Here is a 27518-nt window from a genome sequence, read left to right as displayed (position 1 = left end):
AGACCTAGGCACATCTGGGCTGCCTGTCCCCACCCATACCCCCATGGCAGTCACTTACAGCAAGATGCTGGGGCTGCCAGCCCAAGGCGCGCACGCACACACAGACACACACACGTGCACACAGACACACACACCCCTACCTGGAGGGGGATGTGCTGTTTTTACTTCTCTTCCCTAGGCTGGGAGGGCGACATGCTGTTTTCACACACACCCCTGCGGAGAGGGGGACAAGCTTGCAAATTCATGTGCTGCTGAATCCTGGCCTGGAGTGTCAGCTGCTCGATCTGGAGCCCGAACTGTGCTTTGTTCAGAGTTATGAACATTTCAGAGTTATGGACAACCTCCATTTCCAAGGTGTCCATAACTCTGAGGTTCTACTGTAAGAGGTAATGACTTACAAAGGAAATGTTAATGGATTAATAGCCAGACCTAACTTTGACTGAACCTGAATTCAATTGGAGTATTTTTATACAGTACACCTCTACCCCGAACAGTAAAGCAGTGCCCCGGGGGAAAGGGCGGGGGGCTGCACACTCCAGTGGATCAAAGCAAGTTTGATATAACGCAGTTTCACCTATAACGCGTTATATCGGAGTAGAGGTGTACTAGTATGCCTTGATAAAAAGATAACTAAGAGGGACATAAAATCTCACATGCAGTAAAAAGTGACTCTATCAGATCTAAGTTATTTTTCATGTGTTCCTTATTTCCTTGACTATTACTTCTCAGAGTTCTCAGAGAAATAGACTAGAAGTGTGCAGGATCACATTAACTTACTGTACTTTAGTTACTTTGCAGGAATGTGTTCAAACTCGATTACAGAATGTTGGTACCTGGATTGGTTCTTCTCTTCTTCCAGGAGTATCTTTTGGATCGGGCTGGCCCCCAGCTTTCCCTTGTTTCACAAGATAGGTTTGGTCTTTTATTTGTGGGTTCTCCTAAAGGATATATTTACAAAATGCTTGTTTCAGTTACTGCGTAAATTAGACATTGACTTTAAATGATCGCTTCTGGAACTGTGTAGTGGGGAGTTGTTACCTGCAATGCTCCTGCTTTGAATCTAAGTTCTTTTACATCACTGTGGTACTGTTGCCGAATTTTCTGTAATTGTTTCAGGTATTCCTGTTAAACAGCACCAAGTTTAGAATATTGTGCACATTTTTTAAGAAAAAATAGATAGACATCCAAATTATCTGTATAACTATATATAGTAATATTGATTCTACCTTAATATTTTAACGTAGTTACATTTGTTTTAATAAGTAAGTTCGTTATAAATTAAATACATTAGCATGTAATTTTTGTGTATCCATATCAGAAGTACCGGTAAGTATTATTACCATTTTATCAATCATACAAAAGCATCACAGAATCAAGTACAGTTTATATAAAAAATATAAGTAATCTCCATGGATAACAATATATCGCGTAAATAGCATCTCTAAATGTGGTAGTGAAGGGTGAAACTGGGAACAAAAACTAAGAGAATAATACATCTTTTGGTTTGTGCACGTGGGGACTCATTCTCCTCTCACACTGTTTTTACAACAATGTAATTCTACTGACTTCAAAGGAAGTGAGATCAAAATCAGGACTGTGCTCTTTCATATGGCTACTCAAATCAGCTTCTTGTACCAGGATCTTACCAGGTGGTGATGGTGCTATACAACCTGCATACGAATCCAGCTAATACTCTACTTGTGGTCAGGGCAAAGAGTATCATTTTTCACAAATGGAAAGTATAATTGCCAATTAGTATAATATAATGGCTCTGGCCAACTAAGATGAACGTGTCTTTTACCTCTTCTTTCATTTCATTCTTTCTAGCCAGATCCCTCTGATGGTCTTTGAGCTGCTCTTCCATCACTTCCTGCGGCTGGATCTGGTTGTGACGTGGGTCAGCAGAGGATGGTCGCAGTCCCTGTTGATATGCAAAAGATCATTTCCAGAGCAAAGGAATTTCCATTTAGAGATTTTTCTCTTCTGAGTTCCCCACCCCCGACCCCATACACCTCAATCAAAAGCACCATAAGTACAGTACATATTTCAGGGAGAAATAGTTATAATGGTATTTTGCATTAGGAGGTTTTTCTTACAATAAAAAGTAAAACCTTGAGAAAAAAAACTGTGGAGTAAATCAATTAAAACATTACAGCAGAGTTCCCTATTTGTCAGTGCTATATTTTGCTGTGAGAAAGACATAAGTTCATTTCCTGGGCTTTCACTCATTTCCACTTTAGTGACTGTATTCTATAATTCAGTTTATACATACCAACTGCTTTTCCACTTTCATCTTGTACTGCTGGGCTTCAAGCCGTCTTTGAAGATACTCTGCAGGCCTGACAGAACACAATGACATTCAGCTATGATATTTTTGTTTACAACTTTCAGCAAATTATACTAATATGGACGCTCCCAATATATACACACACCCAGAAATTTATTTGTTTACCAGAAGTTACTTCCTGAATTCTAGCTATACTGTGCTAAACGTATAAAGAATGTACTATTGAGTAACCATATATTCACTTGACCTCTGTCCCTTGCCCTCTCCACTCCATCAATTATACCAGTCTTCTGAAGTTTGAGAAATAGTATATGAATGTTATTAAAAACAATACTCTTTTGTAATGCATTCACACAAGAACCAACAGTTAAAGTTCCATGTTCAATCCTAAATGTTGCATTTTCTGACTTCTGTGTGCCTGTAACACCCTCATTTTGTATTAGTAGGGGGTTTTCATAGAATTTTTTTTTTTCAAGTTGCAAAACAATCAGCAGTCACTTGTAAGTTCCTTGGTCCTCAGTTATCTGGCATCAAGCCTTCTGAATGCTACTGTCATTCAAAGAACCAAACTCAATTTAGTTTGTCCTTAACATCCTGAATTTAGCCATCCTTAAGCCGGGTATCCTAAATTCAGTCATCCTTAACTGAGATATCCCCAACCCTGCCTTGCTTGACCAAAACCTTATAACTCAGCCTACCTTAACTGCAGCTTCCCAAACAAGTCACTATTTAAATCTGCCATCCCTGAATCCTTAACCTGGTCTACCTTATGCAATGCTTCTTGAACCCATTGGACAGACAGCCTCAGAAATAGGAGAACGCTTCCCACTGTGGAGCCTGAATGAGGAAGGCTGTGAAGTTTATAAACATGCAGGAGAAAGGAACCTTTCTATGGAAGCTATAGTATAAGCTCTGCAGGAGGAAATCTCTCTGTGGCCTACCCGAACCCCAATCTCCAGGCTAGAGAACCGTATTGGTCCTGCTGTGTTTAGAGCCTTCTGAGCAATTGAGGTCGGGGTGGCAGGAGAGAGGGGAAGAACAGCCTTTAGCTCTTAAAAAGCACATGTCCAGATAAGGGTAGTTTTATTTCTCCCACAATGTTTGGACTGGGAGCTGCACGGAAATTTAGGACAAGTTTCTACAATGAACTGTTTCAAATGTCATGAAAATACATTCAGAAGTGAATCTCTAGGTTGAATTGGGTAGATAGAAATGGGCATTTCATTTTTTCTTGTTGAATCATATGTAATATAAGAACCACATCAAAACCTGAGCAGGGAAGGAATCACACGGAATGAGTGACTCTGCTTCTACAGCTCAACATTGCTACATGATCAGAAAGATTGAGGAGTCAAGATATTGGTGATTCTTCAGTAATTAAATTGCGGGAAAGGCTTACCACTCAGGTGGGGGTGGTGCAACTTGTCCTTTCTGTTTATAATACTCCTCAACTCTTTGGTTGATGTGAGAAAGGTCATCTTGTACATAAAGTCTCTTCTGCAAGTTGTCAAGTTTATCATAGTAATGACCATAATGTCCATGTACTCTGGCAGCTTCTGGCCTTTCTGCCATCTTAAATCTGAAGCGCCAATGCTGAAAATACATATAACAGGTTGAAATTTCAAAGGTAATGAATGATCATTCTTAATCCAAGACATGGTAAGCTGGATGCTAGTTTTTATCCTCTGCACTTGTCACATTTTTAAGGCAAGTTCCATTCCCGCTCCCCATTTTCAGTTAGGTGATAATACTAGCTGTCTACACTATACCCAGGACAACTTCCCCATATCTTTTCACACCTCATCTAGAGGCTTCCTGGCTTCCAGAGGCACATTTTTCTTATGGCGGTCCTTTCCTGTCTACCCATTACTTCAGCTCTCCTCATTCAGGAGCTCTCCTCATTGTGAGTCAGCCAACAGTTCTTTGTGTCTATAAACTAGATACATTAGAGCCACTGTAATAAATTTTACTCACATTGCTCTGAAGCCCTGAATGAATTCCAGGGTGGCTTATTATGACACACTTTATTATGAAACTTGATATGAAGCAGCTCTATCTACACCTTTAACTACATTTCAGGAGTTACCCAGGAGCATGGTGGAACAAAAGGTTTAATTTCTCAGATATATAAAATTTTGATAGAAAAAGATGCTGATAAGAAAACAACCCAGATGAAAAGATGGGAGATGGATTTGGACAAAGAAATTGAGAGAGGGGATATACACCTTCAATTTGTATAGCTCAAAGACTTTAAAAAAATATAAATTACTGTATAAATGGCATATGACTCCAGTTTAGATCCATCATATTTTTGCTAATAGGGAGGCTGCAGGGAAAGAGAAACAGATTTGCACTTGTAGTGCTTTCGTCCAGGAATTAGACAGTTTTGGGAAGAAATTATTTAAAAAGATTAATCTCGTGACAAAACATCAGCTTCCTAGAGATCCCCTAACAGGCTTACTTAATGCTCTGGTAAAGAAGCTTCATTTTAAACAGAACAATTTTTTTATTATTATTATTAGCAGTTAGACTTTGTATTGAACTTTATTGGAGAAATGTGACACACACCCCCTTCTTCTATGGAATTGTGGAATGGTAAAATATGGATTGTCCTTGTAGCGGAAAAACACAAGTACGTACACAAGAGAAGTGCCAGAAAGAGGATAGGTACTGTACTTAGTGTACACTTTTTCTAGCGTACTCAGAAGAGGAGGGCTCCTCAACTGGCAAGTCGGAATATTTAGCCAGGTTGTTTGAGTGTTACTTATTCAGGATCAGGTTAATAATGTATTATATAGTTACATAACATGTTAACATTATATTTAGGGCCCTACCAATTTCACGGTCATAGGATTTTAAAAATCGTAAGTTTCATGATTTCAGCTATGTAAATCTGAAAATTCATGGTGTTGTAATTGTAGGGGTCCTGACTCAAAAAGGAGTTGTGGGGGGATCACAAAGGTTATTGTAGGGGGTGGGGGAGCTGCGGTAATGCTACCCTTACTTCTGCACTGCTGCTGCTGGCGGCGGCGCTGCCTTCAGAGCTGGGCAGTTGGAGAGCGGCAGCTGCCACCAGCACCAGCGCAGAGTAAGGATGGCATGGTATGGTATTGCCACCCTTACTTCTGGGCTGCTGCCTGCAGAGCTGGTCCCTCAGTCAGCAGCCACCACTCTCCAGCCACCCAGCTCTGAAGGCAGTGCAGAAGTAAGGGTGGCCATACCACAGCCCCCCTTAAATAACATTGCAACCCCCCTGCACCTCCCTTTTGCATCAGAACCCCCAATTTGAGAAACTACTCTCCCCCATGAAATCTGTATTGTGTGGGGTAAAAGCACACAGAAACCAGATTTCAAGGTGGGAGACCAGATTTCAGGGTCTGTGACACGTTTTTCATTACCGTGAATTTGGTAGGTAATGTTATTGTATTATAACTTTATATATTGTATTATACTATAACTTTGCCTAAATAAGAAAAACACTGTGCTCCAAATTCTGCTCTCAGTTATGCCAGTGCAAACCTGGAGCAACTTCACTATGTCCACTGAATTGCTCTGGATTTACACCAGTATAACAGAGCAGAATTAAGCCTTATATCCTTCAAATGGGAACAGACTCAGTTTGATTGCCTCCATTGCCAAATACTTTGAAATGCACTCCTGCCAATAATCCAAAATAGTCTTTTAAAAAGCAGCTTTTTTCCATCTCAACCTGACTACATTTGAGAAAGGAGTAAAGCTCTGTAAGTCTTCTAGGCACAGTACCTGGGCAACAGGCTGCTGGACTCTTGAAGGAGGTTTCCATTCATTACTATGTAATAATTCCTGTTTCTTGACAGGTGCCACCATCCTGGATCTTGGAGGACGATGGTCCTGGACTCTCACTTTTTGAAGTTTAGGAACTTATTTAACAATAAAAAATATAATTGTAATCTTAATTATTCCTACTGTTCTTATTACATAATAAATTATAAACTGTAATAAAGTGCATATGTCTAATACATACTGAACAGTCTAATAAATATCCCTTTGGCCTTGTCTACACTACAAAGTTTTGTCAACAAAACAGTGAATGTGAACACAGCAATGCAACTTTTGGCAGCAAAAATGCCCTGTTTTGGCGACAAAATAAAAACCACGCCAACGCGAGAAATAAGGCTTTTTGCTCAAAATTTTTGTCAACAAAATGCCAGTGTAGAAACCGCACTTGATTTTATCGCTTTATTTGGCCTCCAACTCCACCAGAGAGGTCCTTTGGGGCCATCTGCCTGTCCCAAGTCAGGGTAAAGGAGGAGGGTTGGGCGTGGGGCTAGCAACTCCACCCTGTAAAAATCAGCTTGCTACAGAAACGCCAACAATAGAGTTAACAGAGACTTTTAGCCTAGAAAAAGAAGGGTCTTCAACTCGAAGATGCATGACGCTGGGTGGTGAAAGCCGCGAGGAAGCCACTAAGCCGATCACCCTTCTTGCAGCCAGGAGGATTACCATCGGCACATGGAACGTGAGGACCATGTACGAGTCAGGAAAGATGGCGCAGGTTGCAGCAGAGATGAGGAGCAACAACCTGACCCTACTAGGCATTAGCGAGACAAGATGGACGCAAGCTGGACAGAGACGACTGTTGACAGGAGAGCTGTTGCTGTATTCAGGACATGAAGAGAGCGACGCACACCACACACAGGGAGTAGGCTTCATGTTGTCCAAGCAGGCACAGAGAGCACTGATTGGTTGGGAGGCACATGGTCCCAGGATCATCACAGCATCCTTCAGAACTAAAATGAAGAGGATTAAGATGAATGTTGTTCAGTGCTACGCTCCAACCAATGACAGTGAAGAGGAGGACAAAGACTACTTTTACAACAGACTCCAGAAAATATTAGAGTCTCTCCCAGACAAAGACATCACCATCCTTATGGGAGACTTTAATGCCAAAATTGGACCTGATAACACAGGATACGAACAAGTCATGGGGACCCATGCTCTGGGAGAGATGAGTGAGAATGGAGAGAGATTTGTGGATCTGTGTGCACTTAACAACCTGGTCATAGGAGGCAGCATCTTTCCTCACAAGCGGATCCACAAGAGTACCTGGGTATCGCCAGCAGGCATGACAGAAAACCAGATCGACCATGTCTGCATTAGCAAGAAGTTCAGAAGATCCTTGCAGGACGTTAGAGTTAGAAGAGGAGCAGACGTGGCGTCCGACCATCACTTAGTGGTGGCCAGATTGAAGCTGAAGCTGAAGAAGAACTGGATAGACGCGTCAGACAGAAGAGCGAAGTACAATGTCAACCTTCTGAAGGACCATAAGACCAAGGAAGATTTTGGATTGACGCTGAAGAATAAGTTTTCAGTACTACAGGATCGGTCTGAAGAAGAGGAAGACAGTGTACTCAACAGATGGCAGAAAGTGAGAGACACACTTAGGTCAGCATGCCAGGAAGTGCTTGGAATTAAGAAACACCAGCAGAAAGAGTGGATCACAGCAGAGTCCTTGACAAAGATAGAAGACAGAAAGAAGAAGAAGGCAGCAATCAACAACAGCAGGACTAGAGCAGCAAAGGCCAAAGCTCAAAAAGAGTATGCTGAAGCCCACAGAGCAGTGAAGAGGAATATTAGGAAGGACAAGAGAGATTATGTGGATGGACTGGCAGCAGAAGCAGAGCAGGCAGCATACAGCGGTAACATGAAACAGCTGTACGATACTACCAAGCGACTGTCTGGAAAGTTCAGCAAGCCAGAACGTCCCGTTAAAGACAAGCAGGGAAAGTCTATAACAGGAATAGAACTACAGATGAACAGATGGGCGGAGCACTTTGAGGAACTCCTGAACAGACCAGCACCACCAAATCCACCAGATATCGACCCAGCCAACGAGGACCTCCCAATCAATTGCGATAAACCAACCAGAGACGAGATCAGAAAAGCCATCACCATGATGAAGAACAGGAAGGCGGCTGGACCTGACGATATCCCAGCAGAGGCCCTGAAAGCAGACCTGGATGCTTCAATGGAAATGCTGTACCCCCTCTTTGAGAAAATATGGGAAGAAGAAGTGATTCCGGCTGACTGGAAAGAGGGATATCTCATCAAAATCCCCAAGAAAGGAGACCTCAGCAACTGTGCCAACTATAGAGGAATCACACTCCTGTCGGTGCCAGGGAAGGTCTTCAACCGAGTCCTCTTAGAGAGAATGAAGGATGCCGTCGATCCACAGCTACGAGATGAACAGGCAGGTTTCCGGCAGAACAGATCATGCACGGACCAGATAGCAACGCTCCACATCATAGTCGAGCAGTCTATGGAGTGGAACTCCTCGTTGTACATCAACTTTGTTGACTATGAGAAAGCATTCGATAGTGTGGATCGAGAGACCCTCTGGAAGCTCCTTCGGCACTATGGCATCCCAGCAAAGGTGGTCAACCTGATCAAGAATTCATACGACGGCATACACTGTAGAGTGATCCATGGAGGGCAGCTCACAAACAGCTTCCAGGTGCGAACCGGAGTCAGACAAGGATGCTTGTTGTCACCACTTCTCTTTCTTCTCGTCATCGATTGGATTATGAAGACATCCACTTACAAGCGTAGGAATGGAATCCAATGGTCATTGTGGACCCAGCTTGATGACCTGGACTTTGCCGATGACCTTGCACTCCTTTCGCACAGTAAACAGCAGATGCAAGAGAAGACCAATGTAGTGGCAGCCACGTCATCACAGGTTGGCCTCAACATCCACAAGGACAAGACCAAGATCCTTAGGATCAATTCCATCAGCAACGACCCAGTCACACTGAATGGAAGCCCCCTGGAAGAAGTGCAGTCCTTCACCTACCTAGGTAGCATCATCGACCAGCAGGGTGGCACAGACGCAGACATCAAAGTAAGGATTGGTAAGGCAAGAGCAGCCTTCTTACAGCTCAAGAACATCTGGAGCTCCAGAGAGCTGTCTTTGGCAATAAAGATTCGACTGTTCAACTCCAACGTGAAATCAGTCTTACTGTATGGAGCTGAAACCTGGAGGACAACCAAAACAACCACCAGGAAGATCCAGACCTTCATTAATAGCTGCCTCAGAAGGATTCTCCAGATCCGCTGGCCAGACACCATCAGTAACATCCACCTCTTGGAGAGGACCCATCAACTCCCAGCAGAGGAAGAAATTAGAAGGAGAAGGTGGGGCTGGATAGGACATACACTACGCAAGCAGCCAACCAACATCACCAGACAGGCACTGCGGTGGAACCCCCAAGGCAAGCGGAAAAGAGGCCGCCCAAGAAATACCTGGCGACGCGACCTTCAGGTTGATAGCAAAAAAATGGGCTATACCTGGAACCAGCTAGAGCGAATGGCCCAGGATAGAAGACTATGGAGATCTGTGGTTGGCGGCCCATACCCCGGTTGGGGTGACGGGCATGAATGATTTGGCCTCCAGGAGATGTCCCACAATGCAGTTTGAACTCCACTGTCCTGCAGCCAGGTAAACAACCATCCACCCCTCTCCCTTAGATGTCCCAGGAATTTTTGAAATTCCAATTTGAAATTCCAATTGAAATTTCCTGTTTGCTCGGCATGGAGAGGTCTCATCACATCTTCTCAGGTGACCATGGCAGGTTATCACAAGAAATGCTCTCCTGTTTGGACCACTGTGGAGCTGCTGGATCTTATACTTAGTCCTGCCATGAGTACAGGAGACTAGATGACCTCTCAAGGTCCCTTCCAGTCCTATGATTCTATGATCTTCTCAGTATATGGGGAGAGGAGGCTGTGCAGTCCCAGCTGCGCTTGAGCCATAGGAATTTGGATACCTACGGGCAGATTGCTCGAGGATTGTGCGAAAAGGGCTATGATCGGGACATGCTGCAGTGCAGAGTGAAGATAAAGGAGCTGAGGCAGGCGTACCATAAGGCAAGGGAGGCAAACTGTCGCTCTGGTGCTGCACCTAAGACCTGCCAGTTCTATAAGGAGCTGGATGCTATCCTCAGTGGCGACCTCACCTCCGCCACAAAGAGCCCCTTGGATACTACGGTGAGCCTGGAGGTGGTGGAAAGAGGACTTAACCCAGAGGATGAAGTAATCGATGAAGAGGTGGAGTTAGATGACAATGTGCAGCTCCCGGCAGGGTCGCCCGGTGGGGCAGGCAGCCAGGAACTGTTCACCACTCTAGAGGTGTCTAGCCAGTCTCAGCAGTTGCTCTTCGGTGAGCAAGAAGGAGGAGAGGAGACACCTGGTAAGTGGCTGTGTAGTACGGACGTGGGTTCAAGGCACAGAAATGTGGGAGGTTTAGCTTCACAAAGAGTATGCAACTTACAACACACAGCTATGACTATGGGAATATTATCCTCATTAAGGTCTAACCTACCATAAAGGCATCGCCAGCACGTCTTTAATCTGCCAAAGGTACGTTCCACAGTCATCCAGCACCTGCTGAGCCTGTTGTTGACCCACTCCTTACTGCTGTCCAGGTTTCCCTTGTATAGTTTCATGAGCTACGGATGTAAGAGTTAGGCTGGGTCTCACAGGATCACTATGGGCATTTCAACATCCCTCACTGCAATCTTCTGGTCTGGAAAGAAAGTCCCTGCTTGTAGCTTTCTATACAGGCCCATGCTCCTGAAGATGTGTGCCTCATGTACCTTCCCGGACCACCCCGTGTTGATGTCACTGAAACGCCCACGGTGATCCACAAGCACCTGCAATACCATGGAGAAGTACCCCTTCCTATTGATGTACTCCATCCAATGTGGTCTGGTGCCAAAATTGGAATGTGTGTGCCATCTATCGCCTCTCCACAGTTAGGGAAACTCATTTCTGCAAAGCCGTCCACTATTTCATGCACATTTCCCAGAATCATGGTCCTTCGTAGCAGGAGGCAATTAATTACCCTGCACACTTGCATTAACGCAGCCCCAACGGTCGACTTCCTGACTCCAAATTGATTTGCGACAGACTGATAGCAATCTGAAGTCGCCAGCTTCCACACAGCAATTGCCAACACTTCTCTACTGATAGGGCAGCTCTTATTCTGGTGTCCTTGCACCGCAGTGCTGGAGTGAACTCCACACACAGTTAGGTGGCTTTCCGCATCCAAAAGTTCTGTAGCCACTACTATTCATCCCACACCTGCATGATACGATCCCACCATTCGGTGCTTGTTTCCCTAGGCCAAAAGTGACAGTCCGCCCACTACAGCTGTTCTGTGAATGCCAAAAGCAATCTAAAGTTGCTGCTATCCATATCACACAGCATGTCAGGCAACTGGGAGTCTTCCTCAGTTAAGAACTTTGCGATTAACTGCACTGCCATCCATGATGTCTTAATGATAGTTATCAGAGCATAGGAAAGCAGTGCAGGATCCATCCCTGCTTACAAAGATTCCAGGGTTCACAGCAAAGAAGGGCCGTTGAAAAATTACGTGAAAGAAATCCAGAAGCCCATGGAATGCTGGGACAAAAAGGGACAAAAAGCAATGTATCACAGGACATTGAGCCAGGTCCCAAGATGTGCGGCAATCCACTCCACCTTCCCATAACACTTAGCGACAGAAGGTGTCGAGCTGGACTGTGGGATAGGTACCCACAGTGCACTGCTCACACTGTCAATGATAGAGCCCCAAGTGTGGACTTGCTCTGCCGACAGAGGGAGCGCGAGTGTGAACATGACAGACCAATTTCTATTATGCCGATTTTTGAGTGTCGATATCACTTTTGTCAACAAAACTTTGTAGTGTGGACAAGGCCTTTATATTCCACCTTAACTAGATTAATAATACTATAGACCTCACCTCATGCCTTACATCCAAAGAGTCCAAAGCTTTTTGAAAGCATTAATTAATTAAGATTCAGAACACTCTTGTGAGGTAGGTATCCTTTCACTCATTTTACAGATAAGTAAACTGAAGCACAGAGAGATTTGTTCACGGTTACACAGAGATTCAGTGCTAGACTCAAGAATAGAACGTAATAGTTTTGAGGTCCAGGGCCAGATTTCAATGCAGTTAGCCCCCTAACCTGCTTAGGCACGTCTGTAAATCCCACTAGATGCCTAGCTGCACCTGTAGACCCCAAAATACCTTTGTAAATCTGGCCCTCAGTCAAGTCCTCTAACCATCAGACAACACTTCACCATAGTTCTTCAGAACCGTAAGAAAAAAGAGCTGCAAAATGAGAAATTAAATTTATCTATGCCCCAGGTAAATTAAGAGGACTGTAAGCCACTCCAATTTGAGTCTCACAGTCAGTGCCATTGCAAAGACCTCAACACTAATGAAGACAGGTGGTGCCCTTTGTGAGAAGGAAGTAGACTGTTAATATAGTCCTAAGTTTCTCCTGAGTACGGACTGTCAACTGCAAAGAGTATCATGACTAGGGGATTTATTGCAGCTAGCATCCAAGCTTATGGATAAAATTTTCAAAAATGCTTCTGTGACTTAGGAGCCAAGTCCCTTTTTCCAAAAATAACGTAGGCACCAAGGAGCATCAATCTAATTGAAAGTCAGTGATACGTATGCTCCTCAGTGCCTAAGTTCCATTGGAACATGGGACTTGGCCCCTAAGTCACTCTGGAACATCTGAAAATGTTACCCACAATTCCTAGAAGTTAAAAAACAAATAAAAAAAGGAACCAACCAATATCTATGTCTGCAAATTTGTTTTAACTAACTTCTGTTCTTCTATAAGTAACATTATGGAGTATTTGTGATATACTGAAGAACACAGATCGGGTATGTATACTTGACTTACAAGTGGGTGTCAGTTACAAATCCAACATTGTTGTCTTTCACATTTTGATCTAATGTATTATGCTATTTTGCAAAATGCTGTCAGCTGACAAAATAATACAATGTACTTGTCATGTTACTATTGAGATGTTTTATTTGTGCCACAAGTACAAATGAGATTATTATTTATTTTTACAGCACACAAAAGTGTGCTCAGTGCTTTGCACAATACATAGCAACACAATGACCCTGCCCAGATAAGCTTAAAATCTAATGATAGATGAGTTGAGGAAGAGCAAGGATTACAGCAATAAGAGTACGTGTTCAGTTAGTTAGGCATGTGCACTTAATAGTCCAAAAGTATGTTTGGTTTTTTAAATAATTATTATTATTGACTTTTCTTGTGGGTGATGAGGAAGGAGTGCTCCTTAAAGGGCATTTGTTCATATGACAAAATCACTGTGTAACATAAAACAAATAGTGGTCTGTGCCCCAGAAAAGTGCAGCACTGCAATAGCATGTGTTTTGCAGGTTAGGATTGGGGTACCTTGGCAGAGCCAAGCAAGGACACTTCTTCCAACAATGGCCTTGAACTACAGGTAGCTGCAAGTTATAGCAGTCCCTCAGTTTTGTAAATTATATTAAGTTTAACCACAAAAGTTATTTTAAACCACGGGTTCAGCACATCCCCACGACAGCTTCCACCAGCTGAGCTTCTATGGTGACCTGGATTTCAATGGAAGTTGCCTTTCGCTGGTGGAATATCTGGATAGGGCAGTGGTGTAAACAATGCTTGTCCTCCCTCCACAGTGGAGTGTCTCTGCTGGTGAAGTTCTCCGCCCCTACATTAGCGATGCTAAATCAAACCCTTGATGTGCAAGTCACATTAAAAACTGCTGAAAAAGGTAAGTCCATCACAACAATTATCATAGAATCATAGACTTTAAGGTCAGAAGGGACCCTTATGATCATCTAGTCTGACCTCCTGCCCAATGCAGGCCACAGAATCTCACCCACCCACTCCTGTATCAAACCTGTGTCTGAGCTATTGAAGTCCTCAAACCTTATCACACATCTTCACTTCTGGATAGTACTAAGATTAGTTTAGAACCAACATTAATTAATAATAATGTATGTATTTTATTATTATTATGTCATAAAACAAGACTTACCCTGCACCAACTTGGCTACAGGCTGTGCTGCTGGTCTTTTTTTATGTATAACAGTGTGGCTGAATTCTTCCTGTATTACCTATAAGCAAAAAGTATCTGTTACAACTGTTTGTGCTGCATCTTGTTTAATAGATTCATAGATTTCAAGGCCAGAAGGTACTATTTGTGATCATCTAGTCCAATCTTCTGTATGTACAGGCCATAGAACTTCCCCCAAAATAACTCCTAGAGCAGTGGCTCTCAAGCAGGGGTCCAGGGCCCCCGGGGGGGCCACAAGCAGGTTTCAGGGGGGCTGCCAAGCACGGCCAGCATTAGACTCACTGGGGCCCATGGCAGAAAGCCAAAGTCCCACCGTATGGGCTGAAGCTCAGGGCCCTGAGCCCCGATACCTGGGGTTGAAGCTGAAGCCTGAGCAAACTCCTATCCTAGAGCATATCTTTTAGAAAAACAACCAATCAATTTAAAAATTGCCAGTGATGGAGAATCCACCATGACCCTGTGTAAGCTGTTCCAATGGTTAATTACTCTGCTGTTAACAAATTTACACCTTATTTCCCATCAGAATTTGTCTTGCTTCAACGTCCAGCCACTGAATTGTGCTACACCTTTCTCTGCTAGATTGAAGAACCTATTATTATTTTTTTTTTGTGTAGGTACTACTTATAGACTGTAAAATCATACTCATGGAGCTATATCACTATCAGGCAGGATACAGAGGTAAAATAACCTCTCTACTTTTATTCAAGCTTCCTCCAATGATGGCCTTAGACCTTTTGGTCACAGCACTGCACTGGGAGCTCAGTATTCAGCAGATTATCCATCACAACCCCTAAATTTTTTCATCAATTTGTATACATTTACATTTACCGATATTAAAATGCATACTGTGCGTCCTGCTTACCAGCGAGCAAGATTGCTCTGCATCAGTGATCTGTCCTCTGCTTTTTTTTTTACCACACCCCCCAATTTTTGTGTCATCTGCAAACTTTATCAATGACGATTTTGTGTTTTCTTCCAAGTCATTAATAAAAATGTTTAATAGGTCCAAGAACCAATCCCTATGGGACTCACCCCACTAAAAACACCCATTTGCTGATGATTCCCCATTTATAATTACATTTTGAAACCTACCAGTTAGCCAGCTTTTAATCCATTTAATGTGTAGTTTTTTAATCAAGATGTCATGCGGTACTAAGTCAAATGCCTTGCAGAAGTCTACGCATATTATGTCAATACTATTACCTTTATCAACCAAACTTGTAGACTAATTAAAAAAAGAATAAGGATGTGTCAAAGTTCTGGCAGCAGCACAAGAAACTCACTTCAGGGGGCAAGTAGTTGGTAATGCGCTTCTCCAAGAAGGGCTTCTTTAATATGGAATTGATAGATGGTCGATCTCTTGGAGATATTTTAAACAGCTGGGAAATTAAAATCCTCAGGTCATAGGAATACTTTGGAGACACTGGGATAAAATGTCCTCTGCAGATCTTCAGCACCAGCTGGTGTAAACTGTTGCCTTCAAACTGAACAATAAAATATATCAATCAATAATAATTACTGCCACTTGATATAGGAGGTAATGACTGCACACTGCCATTTAAAATCAGTAAGCAAGATCACTGCAGCAAGAAGGGAGGGTACCTGGCACTTTTCTCAGTACCGTTCCCATGCCAGGCTTTCTGCCCCCTCAATCAATACTGCTCTGTGTGACATCTACATGATTTTATAGGCAGAGTGGGAGCTTAGCTTCTGCTGCTTCCATGAAGCCGGTCCTCTCCGGTCACTCTGATCAGCCTCTACTTTACTTTCTATTCCACATAAAGCTCAAGAGCGGAGCACCAATCAAAGGAATGCGCCTTTCTGTAATACGTTGTGTCTAGTTTCTTCTGGCATTAAAATGCTTCCATATCAAATCAAAGTGTTTGGAAAATGTTTCCAAGAACTCTACATGAATTTGGATTTCAAAATCTGCAATAAATTAGATCAATATTTTCAAACTTGGGCATCTAAAGTTAGGCACCTAAAGCCATATTTAAGCACCCAACTTTGAAGTTTGGCTTTAGTTCTTTCTTTAGTATATCTTCATACATAAATTCCCATTGCAGTTTCATTTGGACAAGATATTCTTCTTCATTTCCTGTCACTTACACAGTGTCGCTGTGCACTGTTAAACAGTAGCCATGTTCCATTCCAAAGACAGATGCATTTTAATGCTGGTTGATTCTTATACATAAAAGTTAGTAAAATGCCTTGGGATCCTCTAGGATAAAAGGCACACAATGATTTCTTCCACTGTCTCCCACTTTGCCATTTAATTCTAATGAGCTGAGATGCCAGTGCCTTCCTAAAGGCTAGGGCTTTGTCACTGGTCCACACTGGATTTTCTGAAGCTTCCACCTCCCAATTCCTAGCTCCAGGACAGCTCTCACCTAAAAAGGAATGATTCAGAAGTGTATCTGGCCTAAGTGTGTTGGAGGTGAACACACTTAGAATAAAAATAGCAGTGCTATGTGGAAGAACACAGTGTGTGTCTGTGTGTACATTTCACTTTGTTTCAATATGCCCAAAACAGACTTCATGTGAGAAATTAAAGTAAAGAATTGAGGAGCATATTCTAATACCAACCCCATTAAATTGCAAATGTTTCCTTCCAACAGATGTCTTTGAAATACTCTCATTGCAACAATTTTCTGCCTTGTTCAATCTTTTTTTGAAATAATATGATATTAGTCAGATTGTGAATATACTTACCGGATGCTTTAAAGTGCACAGCTCATAGAGGACACAGCCAAGAGACCAAATATCTCTGTGGATGAAAGCCATTTAAATGTCAGGAGAACACCTCTAACATTTTCATAAGTATAGTACAATCCGCTCACCTCAGCATTCAAACTACTTGAAGATACTTCACGAAAAGTTGTTAATACTGTAATTTGTAGAGAGATTTGTGCCAAATCTAACCTGGAAAAGACAGTTACCTTTTCTGTAGCTGGTGTTCTTCGAGATGTGTCGCTCATGTCCATTCCACAATAGGTGTGTGTGCTTGCCATGTGCACAGGTGCCAGAAGTTTTTCCCCTAGCAGTACCGGTAGGGGAGCGCCCCTAGTGACCCTTGGAGTGGTGCCTCTATGGCACGGTATAAGGGGCGCTGCACTCCCCCCACCCTCAGTTCCTTCTTGCCAGACAAGTCCGACAGTGGGGAAGGAGGGTGGGTTGTGGAATGGACATGAGCAACACATCTCGAAGAACACCAGTTACAGAAAAGGTAACTGTCTTTTCTTCTTCAAGTGATTGCTCATGTGCATTCCACAATAGATGATTCCAAGCTGTATCTGTTGGAGGTGGGTAGGAGTTTACAGACTCTCGGGACAGAGCACAGCCCTGACGAACCCGGCGTCCTCCCCGGTTTGGGAGACGATCACATAACGTGAGATGAACGTTTGAACCGAAGACCACGTGGCAGCCTTACAAATGTTCTGAATGGGAACATGGGCTAAAAAGCTGGCCGATGAGGCCTGCGCCCTTGTCGAGTGCGCCCTCACAATCGGCAGTGTGTGTGGGGGGGGATGGGGACTCCAGCCAGGTCATAACAGGTACGAATACACAAGGTGATCCAGTTGGAGAGTCGCTGAGTAGAGATCGGCTGACCTCTCATGCGTTCGGCTGAGGCAATGAACAGCTGCAAGGACTTCCTGAATGGCTCAGTCTGCTCCAGGTAAAAGGCCAGAGCTCGCCTCACATCCAGCATGTGGAGGCGGCGCTCCTCACTGGATGCATGGGGCTTGGAACCAAGCACCGGCAGGAAGATGTCCTGACCCATGTGGTAGGTGGAGACCACCGTGGGGAGGAACTAAGGATGTGGTCGGAGCTGGACCTTATCCTTGTGGAACACCATGTACGGGGGCAAGAGGTGTGACCAGGAGCACGTAGCTAGTGGCTCAAACAGGGGACCTGTCAACCAGGCCAGCACCAAGTTCAGGTCCCACTGTGGGACTGGGGGCCTAACGTACAGGAAGAGACAATCCAATCCCTTGAAGAATCGGCCAGTCATAGATTGGGAGAATACCGTGTGGCCCTGCACCAGTGGATGGAAGGCTGATATGGCTGCCAAGTGCACCTTGACAGATGAGGGCACTAGGACCTGGGCTCTAAGGTGAAGGAGGTAGTCTAAAATGAGCTGGATCGGAGCCGCCATGGGCGAAACACCCCAATCTGCTGCCCACCGGGAAAACCGAGACCACTTTGCCAAATACGCCCGACGTGTGGAGGGCCATCTTCTTTCCAAGAGGATGTACTGAACCCCTTCCGAGCATGTCTGTTCCTCCCGGCCTAACCACTGAGCAGCCACATTATCAGGTGGAGTGCAACTAGATTGGGGTGGAGGAGGCAGCCCTGGTCCTGGGAGAACAGGTACAGGCAGGATGATAACGGCCACGTGGGGGCGACTGCCAGGCTCGTGAGAGTCCTGTACCAATGTCACCTGGGCCGTGCCAGGGCAATCAGGAGCACCCGGGCCCTCTCAGTTTTTATCTTCTCCAAGACCTTGCCGATCAGCGGGATTGGCGGGGGAGGCATAGAGAAGCTGGCCCAACCAGCACAGGAGGAAGGCATCGGAGATGGTGCCTGCGCCCAACCCCTCCCTGAAGCAGAAGCAGGGACACCGGCGGTTCTGACGTGTTGCGAACAGGTCCACCTGGGGAGTGCCCCACTCTTGGAAAATCCTGGGCACACCTCTGGGTGTAGTGACCACTCATGCTGAGAGGAGAAATCTCGGCTCAGGTGATTCGCCCACGAGTTCCGGGTGCCTGGGCTTGTAGGCAAATATCGTGGGCTATACAGAAGTCCCACAACTGAGGGCTTCCTAGCAGAGGAGCGAGCCCCGCCTTGCCTGTTGATGTAAAACACTTGAGGCCGGGTTGTCTGGCCTGGGTGGGAACGTGCTGCGGCTTAAACTTGGTCCCAGCAGGGTCTTAAGCCTTGTGCAGGAATCTTTCAGGCCGTGCAATTTCACGTCCATCTGTTCCGCAAACAGGGCCTTGCCATCGAACGGAAGGTCCTGCAAGGACTTCTGTGCCTCTCTGGACAGCCAGACAGCAGGAGCCACGATGCCCTCCTCATAGACACCGCCGAGGCCATAGACCGTGCAGGCGTATCCGGGGCATCTGACGCTGCCTGAAGGGTCACCCTGGCAGCCGCTGTACCCTCCTCCACCAGAGTTTTGAACTCCTTCTTGTCACAAATAAACTCATACCTCCCCAGGAGGGCTTGGTGGTTTGCCACCCTTAACTGGAAACTTGAGGATGAATAAACCTTTCTCCTGAATAAGTCCATCCTCCTTAAGTCTTTATTTTTCCGGTTCACCCTACCTCTCCCTGTGGTTGACCGATTTGACCACCAGGGAATTGGGGGCAGGGTGGGTGTACAGGTATTCATACCCCTTGACGGGCACAAAGTATTTCCATTCCTCCCTCTTAGAGATGGGGGGCAAGGAAGCCGGGGTTTGCCACAAGGCGTTTTAAAGCTTTGCCACCCCTTCGTGGAGTGGGAGGGCCACTCTGCCCGGTGCCGAGGCCAAGAAGATGTTGAAGAGGGAGTCCGAGGGTTCCTCTACCATCTTGGCTTGAAGTTGAGGCTTGATGCCACCCTGGGAGGCTAAGATAGGGAGGCCAATGGTCTCTCCGAGGCCCCGGCCACCGAGCAAGCCACCACCGGGGGCTGTGTCGGGGGCCACGGGGCCATTGGTATCACAGTGCCGGCCAAGGAGCCCGGTGCCACTTCACCTGCTGTGGCACCGGTGGAACAGGCTGCTCAGCCTGACTAGCCTGTCCCATCAACTGACGACTACGAAGGCAGGCCGGGCTGGTGTATGACCTGCCACTGTGCCGGGACTGGGAGGAGCGGTGGCATCAGGAACGGTGCTGACCACGAGACCGTGATCCCGGCATGTAGGAGCGGGAGTACCACCAGTAGCAGCTGCTCCATGAAGGGCTCTGCGACAGGGAGGTGCCAGCAATCGACACCTGGGACTGCGGGAGCAGTCGCATGGTGGGGTCCTGGAGCGAGACTAAGAATGGGAACGGCATTGATGCACGTACAGCAATGGGCTACGATAGCCTCTTGGAGACGAGGACCTCTAGTGCTGTCTGTCCCGGTCTCAACAGGGCATGCTCTCCTCGCGAGGTCTACGGTCCCTCGAGGTGGAGCAATGCCTGGAACCCCTTCCAGTTGGTACCCAGACAGACAATCTGGTGGGAGTCAATGGGAACCGGCACGGGGCAGTCACTGAGTGGCGAACGGCATTGGGAACATTCCCTAGACTGCGAACGGTACCGACCAGGCAGCGACTGTGGAGATCCAAGCGGTGGCTTGCCTCTGGACCGGGGAGCCAACAGTGGTGGTGCCCCTGGTACCAGCAGAGACATAACGTCCCGGACTGCTTGCAGGGTGTGAAGGGCACCCGGACGTCTGGGGAGGTGGGCGCAGAGTGGGCCGGGCTGCTTTGCTCAACCTGAATCAGAGGCCTGGAGGCCAGCAGGGATCAAGAACTGCCCAATGTGGGTCTAGTCTCTCCCCCGGTCTTGCTCTGGTGTCGCGGTGAAGAAGACCTCTTCTTAGACTTTTTGGCGTGCCCTGCGGACGGGGAGCAGTGCCGGCTGGTGGAAGGCACCAAAGGGTCACTGTGCACCGATGCCGTGGTACTCGGTGCCAACTCGGAACAGCGCACTAGAGTCAGGGTCAACGCCAACTCCATCAGAATGGCTCGGAGCCAAATGTCCCTTTGGGCTTGAAGGCTCTGCAAATCTTGCAGCGATCGCTGAGCTGGTTTCCCCCCAGACAGTGTAAATAGTCCACATGCAGATCATGCACTGGCATCAGCCGCTTGCAAGTGTCGCACAACTTATAGCCTGGGGCACGGGGCATGCCCCAACCCGGGCGCACTAAACTAAACTACTTTAACTACAGGTACTACTAACTATGAATGAACAAGAGTTCAAGAGGGAAGCTGCAGCCAAGCTGGAGCAGAGCAGTTCCAACACACCTTTACTGGCAGCAAGAAGGAACTGAGGGTGGGGGGAGCGCACAGAGCCCTTTATACCACACCACAGAGCTGCCACTCCAGGGGTCGCTAGAGGCGCTCCCCTATAGGTACTGCTAGGGGAAAAACTTTTGGCACCAGTGCACATGGCGAGCATGCACACCTACTGTGAAATGCACATGAGCAATCACTCAAAGACGAATTAATTTTTCTGGTTTCTGAAGTACATAACGGGGTGCCTTTTAAAAAAAATTTATTTATACACCATGCACGATGATGGTGCAGTATAAATAACAATTACAATCATACTACTACTTTATTACCTTCAAGAGTCCGGACCAAGAGTAGAACTGATGGGCTAGTGTCAACAGTTTGCACTTGTAGTAGCGTAAAATAGTTTTTGAAGAATATTACTTTGGAGATGCAATAAAGATGTTCAGCATTCACTGCAGTGGTTCTTTTTGCCTATCATGTTTGCCTGCCTGACAGTATAAATATAAACAACTGCCTCTTCATTTTCAGTGGTACTTGTAGCTGTAGTACAGATCCCTGAGAGATCCATTCACTGGATACAGACTGAGCTGGTCAGGTTTAGAATCCATAGAGAGTAAGGTGAATCTGGGAATGGAGATCCACAGAGAGGCGGTTGCAGAGCCAATCTGTGGCCACACAGCTCTATCCCCAGAGGTAGAGCCCTTTACTCTACATATTTTTCTATATCACATCCAGCATGGTAATAACTGAATACCTTAGACTTTCCCCTCTTATTGTCATAGATGGCAGCCCTGTCACTGGGGTACGATGCCACAAGCACGGACGTTCCTGCACAGGGAAGGGGTAGGCTCTCTCTGTCTGATTGACAGACAAGGAGACTGCAAGGGAGATGAGCAGTCTGAGGAGTCCCTTGAGAGCTTTGAAATTGAGGTATCTATCTAGAATCAAGGCTCTTCTGATCTGAAGTCAAACTTCCCACACAGAATAGGGGTACATAGTCCCCCATAACCCATGACTCTTCAACCCTCAGCACCTAATGTTTTGATGGCTCTCAGTGAGTCTCTACAAGTCTCAGGCATATCTGCCTCCTCTGCAGACAACTCTATAAGGGTTACTGAAAACAGGGGCTTTCACTGTACAGGACTGTCAATCTAGCACCGTTCTTTGAAGAATATTTTTAACAATCAATACTCAATCTATTAACATTTTGCAAACTCAGAACTAAAAGGAGCCACATCTCTGGCAGCTACTGCACATTAGACACACGCTGGAATAAAATGACAAAGAGGAAACAAAGGAAAGAATTGATTTTCAACCTGACAGTATTACAAATGTAAGTAAGAAGATTAAAATATAAGTAGTTGCAAACATGTTTATGAAAATAAAAATGCAGTTGTAATATTAAGTCATGAGATTATCAAAGCAAATAACTTCCTGTTTTCAAGCACGCATGTTTCATCATATGGTTGAAGAAAGCATCCAAGCAAACATATCTTTAGATACATACGTTTTATTGTTATATGGTCGATTCTCACAGATCTCCGGTGATAGATAGTAGGGTGTCCCTACACAGGTACGGGCAAGCTCCATAGTACTAATGAAAGATAGAAAACAAAAGAAACTTAAGTGATAAAGAGTTTATTCTAAAAGTGGGGGAAAGGGCTTGTATGTAACCAGGAAAAAAGCACATAGCGGCTATCATTTCTGCTCAAAAGTACATTAATTTAGACACTGCAGGGACAAAATTAAAACACTCTCCAGCTCTCTGTTAAAATGGTTGTGTAATTCTATAGTGGAGAATGCCTGTGTTCCAATATAAAGCTCAGGAATTCTCTCTCTCCTCACCCCAGACCAGTGTTGCAATCACCATTCCTGGAGAAATGGTTATCACTAAGGCTAAGATTTTGAGATGGATATTTTTAGTAGAAGTCAGAGACAGGTCACGGGCTTCTGTGACTTTTTCTTTATTGCCTGTGACCCGTTTGTGACTTTTACTAAAAATATCCATGATAAATTGGAAGCGGCTGGGCAGCTGCAGGGTGGCCTGTGGGGGCTCCAGGGTCCCCCTGCCCCACTGTAGGTGTCAGGGAGCTGTGGGGTACCCTCTGCCTGTGGTGACCGGGAGTTGCAGGGTACCCCCACTGCCAAGGCAGTTTGGAGCTTGGGGGCCTGCTGCCTCAGGTGCCAGGCATATCTCACAGCTCCCTGCTACTATGGGAGGTGGTGGGACCCTGAAGCTCCCAGCTGACAGGGCTGACGGCACAGACGTCTTTGATCATCACGGATTCTGTGGCTCCCATAACCTCCATGAAAAAATCATAGCTTTAATCATCACTAATACAGGATTTTAAAAGCAGACAACCGTGCAGCAAGATTTTATGACGCACCAGGTGGTTTTGCAATATATCCATTAAACCATGAAACAGTGTTGTCCTAGATGTGAGTATCCCACCCAAACCAGGACGGAAAGGAGGGAGTGCTTCCCAGGGTTTGCACGTCCTATTTTCTGCTTTGCCACTGACTTGTTGTGTAACCTTGGTCAAATCACTGTACATCTAAATTTTCAAGAGTGGACACTAATATTGGGGTGCCTTCGTTCTTGGCTGTCAAACTTGAGACACTGACAGCCTCGTTTTCAGAAGTGCTGAGCACCCGCAACTCCCACTGAAAGTTTAGCACCTAGCCTCTCTGTGGCTCTGATTCCCCATTTGCAAAAAAGAAGATGAAAATGCTTCCGAGCATCCAGGAAGTTGTGATGCTTAAGCCATTCATGTTTGTATAGTAAACTTGTTTGATGAATGGTGTTAATGAACTAGTAAATATTTTTCTTGTAATTTTCTTATTCCATGATGACTATTAAAATACTGTAGAAAAAGTCTGTACTGATACAAAGCATGAGGTTCACCTGCCATCTATTTTAGGTATTTATGTGGCTCCCGTTAATGTAGTACAGGGGTGGGCAAACTTTTTGGCCCAAGGGCCACATCTGGCAATAGAAATTGTATGGCGGGCCATGAATGCTCACAACATTCAGTTTGGGGTGTGGGAGAGGGTGAGGGCTCTGGTTGGGGGTGCGGGCTCCAGGGTGGGGCCAGAAATGAGGAGTTCAGGGTGGGGGAGGGGGCTCCGAGCTGGAGCAGGGGAGTGGGGTTGGCTGGCTGCCCCTACACATAGGAGCCGGAGAGGGGTCATGCCGCTGCTTCTGGGAGCCATGTGGAGCGGCCCTCGACCCTGCTCCCTGGCTGGAGCACCGGAACAGGGACATGCCGCTGTTTCCGGGAGCTGCCCGCCACCCTGCTACCCAGTGAGACCACGAGGGCCGGATTAAAATGGCTGGCAGTTTGCCCACTCCTGCTGTAGTATCTCAACACCTCACAATCTTCAGTGTAGTTATCCTCACAACAGCTCTGTGAGGCAGGGAAGTACTATTATCTGCATTTTACAGTTGGGGGACTGAGGCACAGAGATGCTAAGCAATTTAAGTCTGCAGTAGAACAGTGACTTGAACCCAGATCTCCTGAGTTGTAAACTAGTGCCTTAGCCACTGGACTATCCTTCCACCAGACAGCTCATATGCTCTTTTAGGTTTATCTTCTTATAAACACCTCTTAAAGAAAAAAAAATATGTACCATTCTGGATACATTCTGTGCAGTCTTAAGGCCTCTTCCTGCTCCCATTGAAGTCTATGGCAAAAATTCTCATTGATTTCCACAGGGCAGTATCAGACCCTTAGTCCCCTGGACTGCATTAGTCACAACACACTTTCAATCTGCGCCTGATCTTTAGGAACAGTGACATTTTTTCAGGGCTGGCATTAGGTACAGGACACAGATTGCATAAAAAAGATGAACAGGAGTACTTGTGGCACCTTAAAGACTAACAAATTTATTTAAGCATGAGCTTTCGTGAGCTAAAGCTCACTTCTTCGGATGCATAGAATGGAACACACAGACAGGAGATATTTATACATACAGAGAACATGAAAAGGTGGAAGTATGCATACCAACAGGCAGAGTCTAATCAATTGAGATGAGCTATCGTTAGCAGGAGGAAAAAAACTTTTAGAAGTGATAATTAAGATGGCCCATAGAAGGTGTGAGGAGAACTTAACATAGGGAAATAGATTCAATTGGTGTAATGACCCAACCATTACAAAAGATGCTTACTTGTTCAACATTCTTGCTATGCCAAAGTCCCCAAGCTTTGCTACCATTCCATTATTGCTAAGGAAAATGTTCTGCAAATAAAGAAGAAACTGGTATGCGTTGATGAAACATGGAAGAATTTCCTATGTATGCATTTTTGTGACTGGGTAAAATCAAGAACTGTAATTCCCCAAGTTTACTACCTGTGCTTTTATGTCTCTGTGTAAAACCTTCCTGTCATGAATATGCTTCAGTCCTAAGGAAATCTGCACAAACCAAGCCAGAATCTATAGTGAAAAACAAAAGGTATAAGACTCTGTAAATCTACACCGCTGTGATTTCTGATGGAATGTCTTACTGAAAAACATAAAACAAAAACAAAAGAAAAACCTAAATTACACACTGAATATACACAAAAAAGAGGGAAAAATAAACAGAGCTGTTAATATCAACTTGAGTGACTGGACTCGTTTAATCAATTTTCCAATTTTAATATTATCAGTAAATAATATGCAGATAAATACATGATCCTACAGTCCTTATTCCAACAAACCTTCCGGTAACTGCAGTGGGAGTTCTGCCTGAATAAGGAACGTGGAATCAAGCCCAAGGCAGCCTTTTACTTAGGAAGGAGTGAGTTCAAATCTTAGTTCAGATCACATTTGAAAAGGAGTTATACAGTCTCATCCTAATCCTCAGTGTTGGAAACCATTAAACCACCATACAATTTCGATGACATTTATGATCCCTTGTCAAGAAAGGCCCAGGAACAGAAAAATAGATTGTCGGTTAGAAGTGTGAGTAAATGGCAGAGTTGTATAAGGAAGCTTGCATAGCAACTTCTCGCACTATCCCTGTCATAAGCCACAGCTATTATATCCTTATGTTGGTCCTGATCTAAAAAAACACTTAAGTTCATACTTAATATTAAACACGTGGTTAAGTACTTTCCTGGATCAAGATCTTTGGGAAGCAGTTAGACATATACTTCAGTCTATCCCTATTCAGGAAAGCACTTAAACACATGCTTAACTTTACAACACATGCATACAGCCCATTGACTTCATGATTTCATTCAGGAAATCAACGTTATTCAGGAAGCACTTAAGCACCTGCTTAGCTGTGCTAAGTCCAAATCAAGGGATCACAAACCTTTCATGAGCACTAAATTCATACATACATTTGAAAATATATAAGCATGTTATGGGGACTAAACATAATTGGGTAGCTTGCTTTGCTTCTTTAGTTTGGGGATTTTTTTGTTATTGTCTGCCCCGCCCCTTTTTTGTCTGCTCTTCATCTGTCTTCTGATGTCACATTTCCTGTTAGTTTGGCTCTGTATTTTGTTATTCTCTCTTGTTGTCAGCATTCTTTTTTTTATTGTTGGTTCCCTATTTTGTATTTTTCTTATTTGTGATTTTGTCCTCTTATATAAATTTCATTCTCTCTCTTGTGTTCCGTCTGCTTCCAATAACTGAATGAGCCAGACAGTCCTCAATTAACCCTCAGTTAACTCCCAACTGATTGCTGCACTACTGACTCCCTCTTTCTCTACCACTTAAATGGAAAAAAGAAAAGTGAAGAGATTTCTTTTTCTATTTAAATGTTAGATTGAGAGTCGACCGAGAGTCACATTTTAAGTCCAGCCTTATCTGGGTTTCTTTTTGGGCATGTGCAGTTTTACAACCAGTTATTTTCACTAGCAATTTAGGTCACTAGGTATCTAAATTCTTGATTGCACCTGCAAAATGGAAATCAATGTCTGAAAAAACTAACCCTGAGTTCTGTACTCTGAAGTGCAATGCATAATAGAAAAGTATGCTTCAGCTAGTTGAAGGGAGGTCAAAAAGTAGCATGTATGAGAATGAGAGGAGTAAAGTCAAGGATGGGAAACAGTCGTGATTCCATTCCATCCACTAAATACATATACACATATTTCTGAGCTAATATATGCTGGAATAGGTCAGAAGGCTGGTTTAACAATTCTGAATCCTATTATTGAATAGCCTGGGTGAAATCCTGACCCTACTTCAATCAGTGGGAGTTTTGCCATTGACTTCAATGGGGCCAGCATTTCACTCCATCTAGGTAACATTGTTGTGTCTACAAGACACAACCTTGATCTACATTACTCCTTACCTTCCATCTCAAATGTCATTTGTAAGG

General features: G+C 44.8%; 1 protein-coding gene across 1 annotated transcript in view; it reads right to left on the bottom strand.

Annotated features, from left to right (window-relative positions):
- NEK5 (NIMA related kinase 5) overlaps window positions 1–27518 on the bottom strand; it is a 43056-nt gene that overhangs the window by 8822 nt on the left and 6716 nt on the right. The window contains exons 5-16 of the mRNA XM_039535274.1: window positions 25556–25639; window positions 25374–25444; window positions 22714–22800; window positions 16928–16982; window positions 15499–15699; window positions 14177–14255; window positions 6050–6186; window positions 3687–3880; window positions 2273–2339; window positions 1802–1921; window positions 1039–1122; window positions 813–938 (exon numbers count right to left, since the gene is read on the bottom strand). Coding sequence (XP_039391208.1) covers window positions 813–938; window positions 1039–1122; window positions 1802–1921; window positions 2273–2339; window positions 3687–3880; window positions 6050–6186; window positions 14177–14255; window positions 15499–15699; window positions 16928–16982; window positions 22714–22800; window positions 25374–25444; window positions 25556–25639 — 1305 coding nt within the window. The remainder of the gene's footprint in view (window positions 1–812; window positions 939–1038; window positions 1123–1801; window positions 1922–2272; window positions 2340–3686; window positions 3881–6049; window positions 6187–14176; window positions 14256–15498; window positions 15700–16927; window positions 16983–22713; window positions 22801–25373; window positions 25445–25555; window positions 25640–27518) is intronic.

The sequence above is a fragment of the Mauremys reevesii genome, linkage group 1 (assembly GCF_016161935.1).
Source record: "Mauremys reevesii isolate NIE-2019 linkage group 1, ASM1616193v1, whole genome shotgun sequence".
Taxonomy (NCBI): domain Eukaryota; kingdom Metazoa; phylum Chordata; order Testudines; family Geoemydidae; genus Mauremys; species Mauremys reevesii.
Note: the sequence above shows the minus strand (reverse complement) of the source record. Positions and strands in the feature narration are given on the sequence as shown.